Source organism: Cydia fagiglandana, chromosome 19 (assembly GCF_963556715.1).
Source record: "Cydia fagiglandana chromosome 19, ilCydFagi1.1, whole genome shotgun sequence".
NCBI classification, from domain to species: Eukaryota; Metazoa; Arthropoda; class Insecta; order Lepidoptera; family Tortricidae; genus Cydia; species Cydia fagiglandana.
Window position 1 is genome coordinate 5,261,036 of NC_085950.1, and position 19,917 is coordinate 5,280,952.

At 40.4% G+C, this 19,917-nt stretch overlaps 1 protein-coding gene across 1 annotated transcript in view; it reads right to left on the reverse strand.

Moving 5' to 3' along the window:
* The window catches only part of LOC134674191 (prolow-density lipoprotein receptor-related protein 1), a 154,348-nt gene that overhangs the window by 12,384 nt on the left and 122,047 nt on the right, over positions 1 to 19,917 (reverse strand). Inside the window, exons 80-91 of the mRNA XM_063532248.1 lie at positions 19,744 to 19,894; positions 18,645 to 18,723; positions 17,752 to 17,887; positions 15,168 to 15,427; positions 13,579 to 13,779; positions 12,755 to 12,892; positions 12,590 to 12,720; positions 11,781 to 11,999; positions 10,798 to 10,948; positions 10,654 to 10,767; positions 10,249 to 10,373; positions 9,211 to 9,424 (exon numbers count right to left, since the gene is read on the reverse strand). Coding sequence (XP_063388318.1) covers positions 9,211 to 9,424; positions 10,249 to 10,373; positions 10,654 to 10,767; positions 10,798 to 10,948; positions 11,781 to 11,999; positions 12,590 to 12,720; positions 12,755 to 12,892; positions 13,579 to 13,779; positions 15,168 to 15,427; positions 17,752 to 17,887; positions 18,645 to 18,723; positions 19,744 to 19,894 — 1,919 coding nt within the window. The remainder of the gene's footprint in view (positions 1 to 9,210; positions 9,425 to 10,248; positions 10,374 to 10,653; positions 10,768 to 10,797; positions 10,949 to 11,780; positions 12,000 to 12,589; positions 12,721 to 12,754; positions 12,893 to 13,578; positions 13,780 to 15,167; positions 15,428 to 17,751; positions 17,888 to 18,644; positions 18,724 to 19,743; positions 19,895 to 19,917) is intronic.

The window sequence follows — 19,917 nt, forward strand, 5'->3', positions numbered from 1 at the left end:
TAAAAATAAATATATATATACCGTTCATAGAAGAGATTGTACATATTAGATAAGTAGAACAACGACTAATTAAATTCCAAGTGTTCATTAGTAGTCTTATCTAAATTAATCAGAATGTAATTACTTGTGTCGAGGTGTAACTAATGTAAATATAACTAGGCTATATGTACGTAATTAATGTTATCATGCATTTCACTCGTACTTGTCCGTACATGTATTGGCGCGAGCGAGACGCTCGATGACTAAATACCATGATTCGAATATCTTTATGATGTAAGTTAACGTTAGAATTGGCCAGTTAATTACATAAGTCATGATGATGACAGTACAGTTCAAGGGTAGATCGTCGCTAACACAACCTTCGCGACCGGTTCCTAACGGATGTTACAGTTTTACGTCACTAGCGTTACTCAAGGGACGAGTTTTGTTCTAAGTCACAGAATAAATAATAGTACTAGGTACGGAAGATTCACTCTCTAACAAAACGCGTCTGTTACGATTAGGACAGATATGGCCGTTAGATGACGACAGCGCCACGCGCTGCTTATGGCTAACCACTAAATTTGGTGTGGGACGGATGTACTTGTAGCTACTTGTTGCAAAGCGACGAAATCGCGGAGTGAGCCACGCCTGTCTAAGTGTGACTCTAAGATTTATGCAAATCATAGTGACTTTTTCAATCAGACCGCATAGCACGACTTGCGTTGTCCCACGCGAGCGACAACGCAAGTAGGTAATTCTAAGCGATGAAATAAATTATATAAGTAATTCTGGACAATTTTTACTACAGGAAAAAAGAGCAAAGCGTTATACATTTCGGCCGAACAAATTTCTCAGAGACCGTCATATTTTTTCGTGGGTTGAGCCCAAATGTGGTGGTGACTTACGGTTAAGAACCACCCCTGTGTATGTCTAAATAAGCACAAAACAAGAACTCTAAATACTTATGTAAGTACATAAAGCTGTTAATTTTGAGGTTATTGAACTAACAGAAGCTAAAATTAATTTAATACCTACTAATAAATTCGACCCGGTTAAGGCACCTATGATTTATTTACTGTGAATGAAGCGGAGTTGTTCTTAAATTAATTGCATACTATAATTTTGATTCGGATTAAAATCTACTATTTCTTTGGCGGCTAGTGTAGTTTTTTGAAGTCTCATTTAAATACCACATATTTTACCTGTCCAGACGCTGTATTACCAGCGAGTTAATAAATATCTATCCAAATCATACTCATGTATATTACGAATGGGAAAGGTTGTAAGAATGTTTGTAGGTGTATTTAGATTTTGGTAGCTCGGTATTAGGAACATTCCATGAAATTGTCTACCGTTGTCCCGTACAAACGCGAAATTTCTGAAGATTTAAAGGTATAAGAGGTTCCTTTTCTATGACAAATGGTCAAAAATATGCACAGAAAAATCATTGCCTGCTTTAAATGCCGAGAAAAAAGTCGCAACACAGGAAATAAAATGCGTTTGTACGGGACAGCCCGTGGAATGCTCCATTAGCTATAGAAGCCTGAATTCATCCACGAAGAAATTTAAAGACGTACCAGACTATTATAGTATTATAGTAGTAGACTATTATAGTAGTAGATATTGTAAACTGTAAGCCAAACCTACATAACATGGATAAATTGAAAATATTCCTAAAACAGAATCCCTTTTCTCGATGCGATTCAGGGTATTTACAACCTTATGTAATTTTATGCTGGCTAAAGCTATAGCAGAATCCTGATTTTTAGTGACACATAGGGCTTAATAGTTTTAGTTTAGTTTAACCAATGTTAGTTAAGTTTACATGCTGACGCGATCGCTTGGACAGAGCTCCACGGAAGACTAGCGTCAGATACCTGAAAGGTAACTTGACATCAAGCTGAGGGGAGACCCTTTCAGTGACGTTTATGTTTAGGCTCTCCAAACCCCGGCCCGCGGGCCATATCCAGACCGCGAAGCGCTCCAATCCGGCCCGCCGACAGCGTTCCAATCCGAACCGCGGGAGCCAGGCTCCAGGGGTTCAAGCCCCAACAGCAGCAACCAGATACACCCCCCGTCGGCGTCGGTGCCGACGGTGGCCCGCGCCAAAGTTTCTGAGGCGCAATATGGCTCTCAGGTAAAAAAGTTTGGAGACCTCTGTTTTATACTAATAAAAGTGTTGTATTAGTTTGAATCAATAATGTGAGCGTCCTGAATAAATTTATTTTTTCCTTCTCCTTCTTAATATGTGTTAGATATATTCTCACTAACATTCCAATTTAATTTATTGTTATGATTTAACTACAACACAGACGATATCGCGGGCAGAGGTTAGTATGTACATATCGTCTAACAAGGTCAATAAACCTGTCATCCGTAATGTAATACTCGTGACGCGACGTGCGTCGGAATCCCCAAAGCCGCAGGTTTTTTGTTACACGCAATTGGCCTTTTCCTTGAACATACGTAATAAGTTCCGTGTGTTTTTGAGTGGGTACATCTACAGACTTTTATTTTGTTTATCATACATGCAATAGGCAGCTTATTAATCGATTTATTATTACTTAATTTTACAGTGCATTGGTGTTAGCTGTAATGCTGTAAAATTTGATTTCAATAAATATCAAATATCATCTTAACATTGTTGGACAATTTTATGTGTAAAGTTGTACACAACAACAAGCGAAAACTTCTTTAGGCGCGTTGAGAATCTTTTGAATGGGAAAAAAGCCATTGATCTCGCGTCACAGTTACCGACGCACAATTCACGAAGGCTGATATTCACATACGACTTTTTGTTTTCGAATATCACGGACGTCACTTAAGACAAAGTCATATCATAATAGGAAGTTTACAGTCACATAGAGTCTGGCTAGCCAAAAATTGTTGACAGATATTTCGTTGTTGTATCACCAATTGTCTATGATTTTAAAAAAAGCTAAAAGTCAGTTGTCAATTTATGTCATTCATTCAAATTGTTTGCTGGATTTAAGGGGTCTATTTTAAATAATATTAATAATTTCTATACTGAGTGAGGTTCGCAAACTATTATTTAAACACGTAAATAATTACGACAATGTGCGAAGTCGACGTGTAGCGTTGTATAACGAAAAACTGCAATGTTTACAACTCCTAACCAAATGTAAACAAATTATGAGGTTGGTGCTCTATAAATATTTTGATACTTTAAATACTAGTTCTAACATTTGCCTATTACTTTGATTAAGTACGTGAATTTATTAATGCCTGAATCTCAGAAACAGGACAAGTGTATAAAGAAACGGATAAACTAAAAGTTCTGAAATATATCTATAAAATCTAAATATTGGAACGTAAACATATGTGTTTGTCATTGATTGTACTTTAAATGGTGGTAGAAATTATGTGAGCTGGCTTTGAGAGCACGTAAACGTTTATTTAACTTATTTCCTTAGGTACCTTACTTGTCAAAATATTGTCTAGTATCAAACCTATAATTCCTACTACACAAAGTATGACCAGCCCGAGATTTTTTGAATTTCCCGCCAATAACTTAGGTAAAATTTCAGTAGCCAGACTCTACAAATTTTTGTTTTCGAACATCACGGATTTACTCAAAACAGTCCAAGTTTTCACTTCTGTCGGCACTCCAGGAGTGCGGATTTTTTTTTGTTATATCAACATAGAATTGCGAGCTCTATCGATCCTATAGTTGTTTTTTTTAGCATTAGAAAAAAGGTAAACAATCTTGATGTGTCTTTTAATTGAAAAGCACGTTTTAAAAATAAGTTACGACAAATATGTAACAATTATGAATCTAATACGATCATTTATATTCTTCTGCTTTCATAAGTAATAGTTATTGATTTTTAAAAAGCGTTTTTCAATTAAAAGACATGTCAAGATCGCTTACCTTCTTTGTGCTTCTTTCTAATGCTAAAAAAACGAACTATCATAGGAGAAAAATGGGTTCCTGGTGGGTAGGTAACAAATGAACCCAATTTTTATTTAATTACTTAGGATTCTCTGTCCAAGATCTTTCGTTGATACTTAAATTAGGTATAAACCTGTGCTATAAGTACCAGCTATCTTCCATTTGTCTCTATGTACTTATACATGTATATAGTGAGGATGTTAAGTGCAAACACCTTTTTTTTCTTGATTAAAGCATGAAACTTGGCACAGTTGTTCCTTATATCAAATAAAGCCGATTTCGATCGGTAGCCCGAAGGAGCCCCCCCTCTGGGGCCCGAGAGGGGGGGTCAAAGTACCGCTCCGCCCGGCTTCATTCTTAAAATTCTAACAGGCCCCGTTAAGCTAATAGGTCATATTTGGTATCAATTTCGGATAAATCAATAACGTAGAATTCATTTCTGATATAAAAAAATTGCAATTTGTAGAAAAAAATTAAAAAAAAATTAAAAAGTCTAATTTTTCAAGTGTAATATTTATTTTTTATTTAGTATCAAAATTAAACTGCCTGGTTTTTCTACATATAAAAAATATGACAATAAAGCCTATTTAATGCAGATTTTAAAAACGTAACTTGTCCTTACCTTTATTAAAAGAAAATTGCATAAAAAAATCTTATATCGTCTCGCGCGGTGAATATCTTTTTACCGACATCGGCATCGTTATGGACAACATCCGAAGTACACACTCTGGAGACCGATTAAATGTATTGTTTGTTGTTGTAGATCCTTTATAGATCCTATTATAAAGATAGAAAAGTGTACAAATACTATTTTTTATGTGTCGTTCAGTAAAAAAAGGGACCTAGGAATAAATTATCATAGAGCCTCGCGTTTGTATAGAAGCATACTCGTATTTAATTAGTGTAAACCACTCCATGGACTCCATGGTCGCTATTCTCAATGAATAAGAACTGTAAGTATTATTAAATATTTTTATTACATTATACCACACTTTAATTTTGCGACTTGTGTATTAAAAAAACAATTCCTTCCCCCGGCACATGAATGCGTACATTTCATCATTCACGTATATAATATATGTCAGTTTCAACCATATTCTGGCCACAGCAGGGTTGTCAGAACAGTTTGGAAACAGTCATCTGCTCCTTGCTTCCATTCCCAAGAAGACAGACTGAGCAAGTTTAAAGAGGAACTAACGTCTGCCCCCAAGCCCCAAACATATAATTCTATCCTGATAAGGCTGCTTCTGTTTCAATAGTCTATTCAAGTAAAGAATTATTTCAGGCATTTTTTTTATTATTTAGCAACGGCTTTATCAGTAAGGTATTCACTTTACAAGGCTATTTCACATATCATCATATGAAGTTATAATAAACTTTTGGCGAATGTTATTTATTAGATTTACTGATATTGCTCTATCCTGTAGGAGCTTGAATCCTTGTATCGGCCAAGCTAAAAAGGGTCTATGCTTAGATCTCACTTTTATACACCATATATTAAATGGGGAACCCGGTTCAAATCCTAGAAGGCATATATTTGTGTTTATCGTGAAAGCTTGTTCCTGAATTACCTATGGATGTTTTGAGTGTATTTATCAAATACATATTATCATATATATATATCATCTAGTCTTATTATCACAAGTCTTATTGAGCTTACAGTATTACAAGGTCGATCGAGAGAATGCTTGGAATACGAGTAAGACTCCTGGTGTTTCAGAGCCCGATAGATATAAGAGTTAAATTTACCATGATGATAAGCTTCACTTATAACCACTGATATTTTAGTGAAACTCATTTCTTTAGCACTAGGTAAATCATTTTGAGACACTGTGTTGACAAAACTTCGAAGAGTTATAAGTCCTTATTTATGCCATCGCGAAATTGTGTAGAGAAACATGTTATAAGTAATGTTCCTCGTGAGATTCCGAATACTCCAAGAACCATGAAGAGTCCGATTCATTTCATATGATGGCCCTAGTTGCAGATGCTGTAAAACAGTCATTGCAAGGTATTGATAAGCACAGTAGACATAGACGATGTAGTTATAGCAGCTAGACTAGATTCATGCGTACGCATATTTCCCCAACTACAGGATTTGTGGGCTCACGTTGACACAGTGGAAAACTCAATTATATCACATGTCACTCCATTGCATCCACAATAGGCCAGGGAATTCTATTTTTAAGCCAATAAAATTATCTATTCTGTAAGCTACTTAAATAAACTCTTTTATTTACCCTAAAAGAGTTGAAGTCTTACCCCTGTTTCGAGCATTCAGCTGAAAGGGTAGAAAAAGTGAGTTCGAAACATGGAACCTGTTCAGAGTTCAGCCATGCTACTACAAGGATTCAAGCTCTTACAAGATGGAGCAATAGCGGTGGCTAAAAGCATTCCCCTAAAATACTAAAATGAGATATTATATGTTCGGTAATAAGTGCAATATTGAAGAAGACAAGTTACACCGGGATATTGAAATGAAGAGTTGTATAATGTTATACCTGTTCAAAAGGGAGCCGTATAAATGCCTCATTACGCGCAGTGTACCGTGTGGTTGGTGTTTGGGATCAGACATTAGTTCGTCGTCAAACTTGCTCAGTCCGTCTTCTTGGGAATGGAAGCAAGGAGCAGATGACTGTTTCCAAACTGTTCTGACAACCCTGCTGTGGCCAGAATATGGTTGAAACTGACATATATACGTGAATTATGAAATGTATCCATTCATGTGTCGGGGGAAGGAATTGCATTAATACACAAGACGCAACATTAAAGTGTGGTATAATGTAATAAGTAAGCAGATTAAATAATACTTATAGTTTACTTCTTATTAATAGGGAATATTACTCTGCGTAGGTAGCGCCACTACCACTATCTGTCAATCACTAACATTCTGGGGGTCTGCCGCGAAACAAGAAAATCGAAGTTTCGTTGTCTAATCCCTCTATCACTCTTGCATATTCGATAAAGAGGCAGATAACTTAATTTCGATTTTCGCTTTTACCGATAGGCCCTGGTTAACAAACCGCCTTGATGCATCAATGTCATATTTTATTGTCTGTGAAAACTTGTCAAAAAACAGTTTAAGGTACAGTATGTATAAGTTAGTTTATGAATTTACTAGAGTCGGTAGTGCTGCACTTTGGCGGCAGAACATTGCAGTAATATCCCTTATTGAGAACAGCGACCATGGAGTCCATGGAGTGGTTGGCACTAACTAAATACCTACGAGTATGCTTCTATACAAACGCGAGGCTCTGTGATAATTTTTTCCAAGGTCCCTTTTTTCACTGAACGACACATAAGAAAATATTTGTACGCTTTTCTATCTTTATCTATCTACAACAATAAACAATACTTTTAATCGGTCTCCAGAGTGTGTACTTCGGATGTTGTCTATATCGATTCCGATGTCGGTAAAAAGATATTCACCGGCGCGAGACGATATAAGTTTTTATTTATGCAATTTCCTCTTAATGAAGATATGTAAAAGTTATGTTTTTAAAATCTGCATTAAATAGGCTTTATCATCATATTTTTTCAATGTAGAAAAACCAGGCAGTTTAATTCTGACAATAAATAAGAAACAAAAATTAAACTTGAAAAATTAGATATTTTGAGTTTTTTTTATTTTTTTCTACAAATTGCTAATTTTTTATACCAGAAATGAATTCTACGTTATTGATTTATCCGAAATTGATACCAAATATGACCTATTAGCTAAACGGGGCCTGTTAGAATTTTAAGAATGAAGCCGGGCGAGCGGTACTTTGACCCCCCCCCTCTCCGGCCCCAGAGGGGGGGCTCCTTCGGGCTACCGATCGAAATCGGCTTGGTTTGATATAAGGAACAACTGTGCCAAGTTTCATGCTTTAATCAAGAAAAAAAAGGTTCGACCTTTTTTTGTCACTTAGAACCCTAGCTAATAATGTACAGGCGAGTATTATTTATAATTCAGTACGTACATTAAATTACGTAGGTTGTTTTTAGTATGATGTCAGGAATGTTAAAACGTGTTTTTAATTTCGTCGCATATCGCTTCGTATCTCTATACCTATACAATACAGCGAATTGATTACTCTGAGTATTAGTGAGTATGTAGAATCACCCAATAATCGTCAGTTGACGACCGATGTTAAACAAACCACAAGAGTAGTTAAATAGTTCTTGTGACTTCATAAAAGCACGGAGTTAAGGTAAATTGACTATTTTATTGTTAGTTTTTTAGGGTTCCGTACCCAAAGGGTAAAACGGGACCCTATTACTAAGACTTCGCTGTCCGTCCGTCCGTCCGTCCGTCTGTCTGTCACCAGGCTGTATCTCACGAACCGTGATAGCTAGACAGTTGAAATTTTCACAGATGATGTATTTCTGTTGCCGCTATAACAACAAATACTAAAAACAGAATAAAATAAAGATTTAAATGGGGCTCCCATACAACAAACGTGATTTTTGACCAAAGTTAAGCAACGTCGGGTGTGGTCAGTACTTGGATGGGTGACCGTTTTCTTTTTGCATTTTTTCCGTTTTTTTTTTTGCTTTATGGTACGGAACCCTTCGTGCGCGAGTCCGACTCGCACTTGCCCGGTTTTCTTTGAAAAACTGTATAAAATTATATAGCTATTTTATGAAGACACCTTTTGTGATGTGGTCTGAACTAGTGAATATGTACAGTCATGTTCCGTGATTGTTATGCCATTTAGGGCCACTTGCCTCATTCACTAACCCGAGGTTAACTGGTTAAACCCGGAGTTACCAAGGTTACCAGTACAATTTGATATTGTATTACTTAACGGTTTAACCGGTTAACCCCGGGTTATTGGGTTGGTGCAAGTGGCGCTTAGGATTCTAGCTAAATTGGACATTCCATTGCGTAAGTATTGTAAGTACATCCAATTTAGCTAGGACTCTAAATGGCGCAACAATTGCGGAGCGTGACGGTACAGTCGCCATCTGATATATCGGAGCTGCCAATGTGCTCAAAAATATCTGAACACGCGCTCTAACGCCTTGACAATAGAGGCATGTACAGATATTTGTGATCACCTGGTCGCTCCGATATATCAGATGACGGCTGTACAATAGCCAATGTATTTATTAATCTGCTCAACATAACAATCTTCCTTTTATTTGTCCTAGCTTTTTAGCACGGCTCGCCATAAGAGACTGGGGTTCCTTCGGTAGCCTAATCGCAAGAAGTTGTCATGGCTGTTGCAAGATACTTATACATTTTTGTTCCTATAATCTTGGTATTTACGAACTGAAAACGAAATTTAATATAACAATTCGCGCCATTTTTAAAATATAGATACACTTACTTCCATGCGGCTTGTAGTCGTGATCGTCCTCGCCGAACTTGAACCTATCCTGCACGTCGTTGGCGCCATGCGCGGCGTGCGTGCCGTGCGTGTCGTGCGAGCCGTGCGTGGCGCACGCGGCGTCCACGCACGCGCGCCGCTCGCAGCGCGCGCCCGACCACTCGGACGGGCACGCGCAGGACACGCGCCCGGAGGACGATACGACACAGGTGCCCTGGTAATGAACACAGATTGAGTACAGACCCCCTTATAAAACCTTATGGGCCTGATTTAGTTAAATTACGTTTTATCCCTTTCTTACAAATACATAAGTCAAAATGACAGATAAAGACAAACGATTATTAGCTAATTGAGGCTTGTAGCTTGTTTATGAATAAGGGGGAGTCTATTGTGTCTTTAATCGATATTAAGTTTTCTTTTAGCATTAGAAAAAGGGTAAAATAATCTTGGCGTGTCTTTTCATTGAAAAATACTTTAGAAAAATAAGTTGCAGCTAATAATAGTAGGCCTTTTCATCTGTGTCGGATGTTTTAAGCAGCATCCTGGTGACGACACTTGCGTTCGTGGCTGTATAAGCCTATGCGAGAGAGGATCCCTATTCAGCTAATATTGTCGGGTGACAAGCAAAAGTCACTGAGTACTATCAACAAATTAAAGTAACAATGCACTTTATTACACTTGTAACACGGTTTATTGTCCAATAATTTCAATGGTGTTAGTTAGTGACTTTTGCTTCTCACCCGACGATATGTAACAATTATATAGCATAGTTATATGATAATTGACATTACTTTGGTTTCATAAGTAATAGTTGCTGTTTTTATTAGCGTTCTTCAACAAAAATACACACAATTGTCTACATCCCCTTTTTCTAATGTTAAAAAAATTGTGTTGGTAGGAACATTCTTTTGAGTCTAAATTTGAATAACGCGACCCGTTTTCGCCAAACTTCCGAGTATTTTAAGTCCCGAATAGAGTCCTTTTTAAGGGCATAAACCCCCATGTCGCAGTGGGCCCCTTTAACACTGTAAGACGTACCTGATTCTGGCAGAGCCCCTGACACAAGTAGGGGCTGCATTTAGGGCCGGCGGGGGTCAGCTCGCAGACGCTACCGGGGGCACAGACCCCGTTCATGTCGCCATCGCAGCGCTCGCAGTGGGTCCCTGCAACAACACATTTGTTAATAGTAACTCTAGTAGGCAATGTAGGTAGTACGAGTATTTGAAGGTATAGTATTTTCAGATCACCAATAACTTGACAATTGTACCTGATACTGACAATTTCCTGTACATTTCTTGGTCGATAAGCAACGACGGTATACATAGCGTCAATGGTTGCTTGTTGGACAAGCGATGTCATGTCAATAAATGGTCAGGTGATAATAGTCAACGTGGCGAAACTAGCCTAGCCTATCGGACTAGCCTTACATGGCGACCCTGTTACCTGTATATCCAGAGGCACAGACGCATCGTGCTATCCCTCTCGTCTCGCGACAAGTCCCGCCGTTGTCGCACTGCCACGTCGCGCAGGGCGACACTGCGGGCATCACTTCGGTTTCACACTAGCCTTACATGGCGACCCTGTTACCTGTATATCCAGAGGCACAGACGCATCGTGCTATCCCTCTCGTCTCGCGACAAGTCCCGCCGTTGTCGCACTGCCATGTCGCGCAGGGCGACACTGCGGGCATCACTTCGGATTCACAACGGTCGCCTGTGTACCCAGAGAAGCATTGGCACTGTGGACAAGAAATTAACAATTCTTCGTAAATGCAGATCTTTTGGTATTTTTGTGTAGCATTTTTATTTATAAACTGCAACTAGTGCTATTCGTAAATGCTGTGTCTTCTTTAGTCTGTGTAATTTTTGCATGCAACTCAGTAATGTTACCACAGAGTAGCATTTTATTTTTTATCCTGCAACTAGCGGTATTCGCAAATGGGGTGTCTATGTAGTCTGTGACTTGCAACTTAGTACTGTAGTCACAGAGTAGCATTTTATTTTTTAATCTGCAACTAGCGCTCCTGATATAGTCCGTAGATTCGTAACTGAGCCCGAGCTAATCCTATTGTCTATTGTTAAGTAAAACCGCTCGTGCCACGTGCCACAACCACCTGCATAAAAACCTGCGTAATTCGGTTACTGAGTGCCGGCGAGTCGAACACTACAGGACCAGTCTAAAATGTGTCATCGAGCTGCGTAACAAAGGCGCGTTATCGGAGAGCGCACCTACACTGGTTTTTTGAGCGTTGGACTAGCCCGCGCTCAGGTGCCAAATAGAATGAGTATGACCTTTTTTTGCAGGTAAGTAGCACGTGCGGTTTTACTTAACAGTAGACAATAGGATTAGCCGCCGGGCTCAGTTACGAATCTACGGACTATAAAAGCGGTGTATGTGTAGTCTGTGGCTTGTAATTTTTGCATGCAACTCAGTACTGATGCCACAGAGTAGCACTTTCTTTTTAAAACTGCAACTAGGGCTCTTCATAAATGCGGTGTCTTTCATTGTCTGTGTCATTTTTTAATGTAACTTAGTACTTTTGCCACAGAGTATAAAAATTATGTACTTACCTTAAGCGTGCTTCCGTCCTTTTCCACCACACACTTCCCTCTCCTATTGCAGTGTGCGCCGCACCTATAGTGTTGGCATCGTGTACCACTGAACAGGGGTCCACATTGGCAGTAAGGGGCCCCCGATGGGGACACAACACAGGAGCCAGGCCCGCAGTCGAGAGGGCAGGAACCCTCGGCGGGGGTCGCGGCGGGGGTTATGATGCATTCGCGGTCCTTCTGTGTACGAAACGAAAAAGTAACATATTAAGTAACCGGATTTGAGATGGCAAAATTTAATAACAAGTAGTGAGTTTCTAGATCGGTAATCTTAATTGTCGATAAAAATGAATTGAAATGAAAATGAAGACGAATTTTTTTTTGTAAAAATGTAACTTTTGTTGAAAGTACATATAAAAATGAATCAAAATAATAGCTCAATTATTTTCTTTTTTACAAGCTTTTATTTAGTTTCACCTGACCATTGTCTGTCTGTAATCAAATCTTGCAAGTTAAATTTGATCCACTTCCCGGTTTCCGATTGAGCTGAAATTTTGCATGCATGTATAAATCGGATGACAATGCAATATTCTGGTACCATCGAGCTGATCTGATGATGGAGACAGGAGGTGGCCATAGGAACTCTGTGATAAAACAACGAAACCTAATTGTGTTCGGGGTTTTTAGAATTGTCTCGATGAGTATTAATTGCCTGTGTAAAAAAAGTGCAGTCAGCGATAAAAGCTTGTACCAAAAATGAAATTTTTGTCATAAACAAATAAGTCAATTCAAATGATATTTGAATCAAAAGTTAGAGCGAGACTACTTACCGGTTCGGAGGTAGTGTTGATGGCAGTAAGTCCGTCGGGGCACAGACAGGCGAAGTCAGCGGCTGCACTGCGTACACACAGGGCGCTGGAGTGGCACGCCCCGGTCCCGTTCGGAAGCAAGCACGGATTCGCTGTTGATATTTGAATCAAAAGTTAGAGCGAGACAACTAACCGGTTCGGAAGTAGTGTTGATGGCAGTAAGTCCGTCGGGGCACAGACAGGCGAAGTCAGCGGCTGCACTGCGTACACACAGTGCGCTGGAGTGGCACGCCCCGGTCCCGTTTGGAAGCAAGCACGGATCCGCTGTTGACAGGAGGGCAAATGTAAATGGGAAAAAAATATTTCTATGAAAATTGCAACATTTAAAATGTAACAAGTTAAATTTGGTCCAGGGGTGTCTCATTTAAAAAATAGAGACAATCATACTGTCTTTGTCTTAGGCTAGTACTAGCACCCAAAAGAAAGGGATGATTATAATTTCCTGGTTCTTACTGGCTGGCAAGTTGTGTTTGCCAGACTATATAATATCGGGTCGAAAGTTTGATAAAGTTGGTCAAGCAGATCTTGTCAGTAGAAAAAGGCGGCAAATTTGAAAAATGTAGGCGCGAAGGGATATCGTCTCATAGAAAATTAGAATTTCGCGTCTTTTTCTACTGACAAGATTTGCTTGACCGTCTATAGTTAAGAGGCACGGGCCGTGGCGCCTGCGCTCCACCCGAAGTATGTAATAGTGTACGCAACTCAGTACAATTGCACCTATACGTGTGTTGGTTTTACGGTTGTCGATCAGCGTCTTCGTAGCATTTGGCACTTTTGCCACAGAATAGCATTTTATGTCTAACTGCAACTTGAGCTCTTCGAAAATGCGGCCTCTTTTAAGTCTGTGGTACTGCGTTGCCATAGAGTAGCAAAATGACTTGTAAAATTGCACCTAAGTGTGATATTATGGCGCTAGTCGAGCGGTATCTGCGTAGTCTGTGTCTACTCACCAGCAGCCCTACATAGTTGCGGGTGCACCACGGCGAGCGCGGAGACGGGCAGGGCGGCGCGCGGGGCGACGGCGGGGGCGGCGGGGCGGCGCGGGAGGCGCGCCAGCCCCCGCCGCCCCGCGCACCACACCCACTCCTCCCACGCCGCCAGGCGCGCGCAGGACTCCGTGGGCACTGGGAATGGCTTGTATGTCGAGTTGCCTGTCGACAAAAATGACCTTTTAGCTAACTAAGCCCCACTTGCACCGTCCTCGGGTTTAAACTGTTAACCCGGTGTCAAATTGTACTGGTGACCATGGTGATTCCAGATTTAACCGGCTAACCCCGAGCTAGTGGGATGGTGCAAGTGGACCTAAAAGGCTTAACTAAGGGTATGTCTAAATAAACGACAGCTGTTTCGATGGCGGTTTGAGAAACCCTAGCCACTCGAATACGTATTTATTTCTTCTTCTTGGAAAAGAGCGCTGCAATCCTCTTGAGGCCAAGATAGTGCTTTACTCAAAAAGATGGGAGGACATTATATGAATCAGCACTCATACTCACACAACTCAGTAATGTGACCACAGAATAGCATCTTACTTTAGAAACTGCAACTAACGCTGTTTGTATAAAAACGGTGTTTGTGTAGTCTGTGTCCTACTACTGTTGCCACAGAGTAGTTAAGTTACTTGTAACATTGCGCCTATGTGTGATGATCTCGCGCTCGTCGTGTGGTATCCGCGTAGTCTGTGACTATTAGGTTTTCACGCCACTGTTCGGAAATGTGGCAATAGATGGTCTAAAACCAAGCTGGAAAGTAGGCAATAGCTGTAGCACCTGAACTACCACTACTACAATGTTTCATTGTTATCATCATCTGTCATTGGTGACAGTTCGCTACAGCAATGAGTATAATTTAAAACATAAAAAACAATAAAAGGTCTTTTTTTGCGCAACTTTTTCCTTCAAAAATAAAATTAGGTTATTTATAGAACCAATTTCTTGTTTAAAAAAAAGAAATGTCAAAACCATTCACTTCATTTTTTTTTAACAATTATCCATTCAGTTCACGCTTAAGGCGCTTTTTACTTTTATAGCTGTTTGTGTTTTTTTTAGCAAAAACGCAAACAGCTATAAAAGTAAAACCGACTCTAATTTTAGAGTCGGTTTGAAGCAAATAACAGAAAAACGCCTCTTAAAAGTGGTAAAAAAAGTAAAAAAGGCGGGATCTGAAAATACTTACTGAATTGGATAGTGTAAATTGTGTTTGACTAAAAAATATAAGAAACGCGCTTGCTATAAAAATGAGTTCTTCTAGTGAAGAAAATGATATCCTTACGCTGACGCACCTAGGTACCGAAATTCAAGAGACAGTACAGGCAGTGGCTAGTAATTTGCTACCAGAGAAATCGCGGGCTAGTACTTATAGTTATTTAAATGTTTTCTTATTTCCTCGCAGTAGTCGTGAAAAGCACTATGTAATGCCTCGGCCGGAAACGCTAAAGATGGACTCGTATTATTCGAGGGCCTCCACTAACGTGTCGGCCCTCGAACTCACTCGTCCATCTTTTGGCGGTTTTCCGTCCTCTCCTACAATGTACTATACTCACCTATACCGCTAGGTAGATGTAGCGCGGGCGCGCCAGCGGGCCGCTTAGTGAACGTGGCTAGCACAACCCTAGCGCTGCCATCGAACTTGACACTCTCCAGCGTGTCGTAGTACGCGTCCACGAAGTACAGTCTGTCTGTAGATAGAGCCAGGGCTGTCACACGCCGGACGCGGCGCTTGACGAGCCAGCGCGGGTCGGCGCCGTCCAGCCCGGCCGCCATGATGCCCGGGGTGGCGCCGCGGTCCGACCAGAATATTTGTCTGTAGGGAAAAGAGTAAAAAGCATTCAACAAATGAGACTTTAGTCAGTAATTAAGATGTAGGAATAATATAAGGGCCACAGACAAAGTAGCCAGTATTACGGCAGGCAATGCAATTTTGTTTCTTTTTAAAAATAAAGGAATGTCTCCTTTAAGTAAAATGAGCCAGCTTAAGGATTTAAGGTAATTTCCCTCCAGGGCCCGACTTATCTTTCCACCCTGTTTATAGCTTCTTGCATATGATAGTTTAGAGACCCTCAGTCTAATGTTTTGAATCACGGTGGTAGCACAGCTAGCCTGATTATAAGCGGGAATGTGTCAGTATATTTGTGGTGCCGCTACCGTTACCTCAGGTTATACTCTCGGCCGGACATAACCTAGAGGTGAAATTGTTTTGCAAGCCGACGGTGAACGTCTAGGTCTGCCAAGCACCGCGTAGGGCCGAAGGACTGAAGCTTACCAACGGAACATGCTTATTTATTTATTTTTCTACTCGGGTACTTTTATCTGTCATTTACATAGTCACGAACGAACATATAAGGGCATACATTATTAATACTCCTTAAAAGTCTATAGTCTATTGCCAAAAAAACACTTGTGTCGTTTTAGAGACATAACGATACGGTAAGCTAGCGTGGTAGCAGGTGCCACATACCGGTACATTGCTACCAACGTGACAAACGATTGAATGCATACGGTTTTTATTAAAAAAGAAACAAATTTGTACTGAGTTCATTGCTACCAACATAATAAAATACTTTTATACCCTACAGCACCACGACCCTGGTGCGGTGCGGTAGTGTGTAACGGCTTTAAAAAAAACATAACCATAGACATTACTCGTTTGTTTCAATTGTTTCTCGTTTCCCGCCTTTCCCGGTAATTTCTTGTTCTTTGAGTACTTTGCGTTACTATTTGTTTTGCGTTCGTAAAAAGTGTTGAAAATGGACAAAGAGGATTACATTGTTTCTACACCTGAAAAAATATCCGCTGCAGCACAAGCAGCGACCGAAAATTTGTTGCCTAAGTACTAAATCTCAGCACCTATACGACAAATCTTATGAGAAGTGTATGGCGTGAAGATTGGAGCACAAAACTTCGTCATTCTCTGAAAACGTCTTTGGTGTATTTTCAAAGACTAATTGGAAGCACCGGATCAGATCTATCTTTTAAGCAAGGTTGGTATATGTTATAAAAAATTTTGATACACATTTTTAGGGTACACAGTACAACGAGCTATATTTATGTACATTTTATATTTTTGCATTGAAACTGAATATTATTTAACTCTCCTTTTTCTTGTTACAGGTTGCAGTAATATTTGGTATTATGGGTGCTTGTCGCAGACAAGAGCTACATACATAATAGTAATACCTACTATACAAAATTTACATTGACTTTCTCATAAATAAAATTTTGTTTATAATTTTTTGTATTTTATTTAATATTGCCTACTCATAGAAAAAGCATTGTATGCAACGTTGTATTAAGTAGTCAAAAAATGCTCATGGCGTATTTATTAACAATGTTCGCCTTCGGCTCACATTGTTACCCACGCCACTCACTTTTTTGACCCCTCTTATAAAACTGTTGCATAAAATACTATTTATTTAATATGTTATTTATTTATGTTATGGAGATCCAACAGCTATCTATATGTTGCTATGTATCTATTATGTCGGAGAAGAATACATTGAACATGATCTAAAGACCAGATCACACCGCCAGCGTGTGCGTAGTTAAAGACCACATCACACCGCCTACGTATCCGTAGACATGCGTGTGTGCTAAAAAGTTAGCGCAGTGCACGCACACGTCACGCAAGCAGTGTGCCGTCTCTTATGTATATTACAACGCAAACGGCACGTCTACGGTGAGCACAGTCCTTTATCACTATCCACTGATAGTGATAGAAACACTCTTCTAAATGGATATATCCATTGTTCTAAGCGACATCATATAATGGAAATTAGTAGAGACGCCTCCTGTCCACATTGCGGTAAGGAGGAGACTAGCTTACACTTACTAGCAGAATGTACTATGTACGCGGCACCGCGATATATGTAATACATTCGGTAGAGACACACTAGAAGAAACCGAACTAAAGGACGTCGAACTCAAAGATGTCCTTCTGTTCTGCAGGAAAACAAGAAGACTTGAGGAGAATAGTGTGGGAATGCCGCCGGGACAGTAACCTGCAGCTCTAACTCCAGGGAACCGGGCTGAATGAACGCGACAAGCGATCGACAGCCCGCTTGCTTCCGGCCGGGCGTCCCTACACTACACCTACTACATCTAAGCGACATCATTGAAGTATAAACACACCTGGTGGCGTTATGTATGAGGATATCGTCGGGCTCGGCGTTCTTGCGCCGCATGAGAGTGACGCGCCGCCGGCCGTCCGGCGCGCACACGTACACCGCACCGTAACCGCCGTGCGAATATCCCTCGCCATCTCCGCCTTCAAGAATTATTTACAAAATATTTAAATAGTTACATATTTTGTACAACAAGAGATCAAAGTTTGATATTTCTTCGAGTGCTTATTTAGAGTGAATCTAATTTAGAATCTTGAGCGTAGTAAGGGATTCAAAAGCGCACGAGATGTAAATAACTTTGATCTCGTGTAGTACACAAAATTTTTCACCCTAAGCAGTGAGAACATACCTAGAGGGACAGAGATAATAGAACCCAAGTATATCGAACTTGTATTAGACCCCGCATGTTGAAATGACATTGGACTATAAAGGTCACTTGAATGATTCAGTGAGCAAAATCGCATTTTGCTCACTGTTTTTAAGAAGCAAAGTACCCTGGTTCGAACTGCTGAGGTGAAAAAATCATTGTAGGGTAAGCCTAATTTAGACCGTGCGAGAAATCGCATGCGAGTTTAATTACATTGCGGTTTTTGATCGATCGGGCGAATTGGACGTAACCGACAGTCCGTAATGTAACTAAAATCGCTTGGGAGTTCGCGCGCCGTCTGAATCAGCCCTAATTCGCCAGAAACTGGCCGCCCTAAACTAAAAAAAGAATTCTATTCACCTACAAATAGAATTCATTTTAGTATAAGGTTTCAATAACTGGCCACCTTATACTAAAATCGGCCAGTTACTGGCGAATTACTCTATGTACGAGATATAGAAATATTATTTAGCAATAAGTTTTTGCTAAAACTCCACAATGCCCGTACTGGTTCCAGACTGTAAACGCCGTACCTTTAGTAACAGCCGTGTAGTAGAGACGTCCGGACACCCAGTCGAAGGTCACACCCCGTATAATAGCCGTGTCTTGAACCTGTAGATATTCAATTACTTTATAATGTGATAATAAAGATAAGGCCTACTGTCCACGGAAGCGTAGCTGCATAGACGCGTATTCGTCATTGTACGCTTGGTGTACGCTTGCTTGCAGCCTACATACAAAACCGCACAACTCTGTCCACGGAGCGGCAACGTCGCCTCTATGCAGCTACGCTTCCGTGGACAGTAGGCCTATCAATAAAAAAAACCGGGCAAGTGCGAGTCGGACTCGCGCACGAAGGGTTCCGTACCATAAAGCAAAAAAAAAAACGGAAAAAATGCAAAAAGAAAACGGTCACCCATCCAAGTACTGACCACGCCCGACGTTGCTTAACTTTGGTCAAAAATCACGTTTGCTGTATGGGAGCCCCACTTAAATCTTTATTTTATTCTGTTTTTAGTATTTGTTGTTATAGCGGCAACAGAAATACATCATCTGTGAAAATTTCAACTGTCTAGCTATCACGGTTCGTGAGATACAGGCTGGTGACAGACGGACGGACGGACGGACGGACGGACGGACCCGTTTTTTAGGGTCCCGTTTTACCCTTTGGGTACGGAACCCTAAAAATACATATGATGCTGGGTAGTGTCTGGTTGTAGCGCGTAGGATAAGTCTATAGTTGACACTTGACAGCCGAAGCTTCACAACAACCAATGGGGTTGGCCGGTCCAAGTATTTAGCAGATGGCGCCAGCATAGCTTGCCCTGGCAATCCCCAGAATTGTGTCAATTTTTTTCATGGAATTTTATGCCCTGGATGCCAGGCCTTTAAGCCTCTCATAGAAAAAGGGGCAAGCTATGATGGCGCCATCTATGCAAACCATTGACAGTTGCCAACCCCATTGTGTTGTATAGTATAGTAATGTACTCACTATGACCCTGACACGACGGTAATTGTTTCCGCTTGTAGCGTACAGTTGTGTTGTATAGTATTGTACTCACAATGACCCTGACACGACGGTAGTTGTTTCCGCTTGTAGCGTACATTTGTATTGTATGGCATTGTACTCACTATGACCCTGACGGGCGGGCGGACGACGGTGGTGGAGTCCGCTTGCAGCGCGTGTGTGGCGTCTATAGTGGACAGTTTTCCTGAAGTGTCCGACCACCATACCAGCCAGGAGTTACCAACAAGGGCAGTTGTGATCGATGTTATTTCGGTACTGGAACAAACATGAATTTTAAC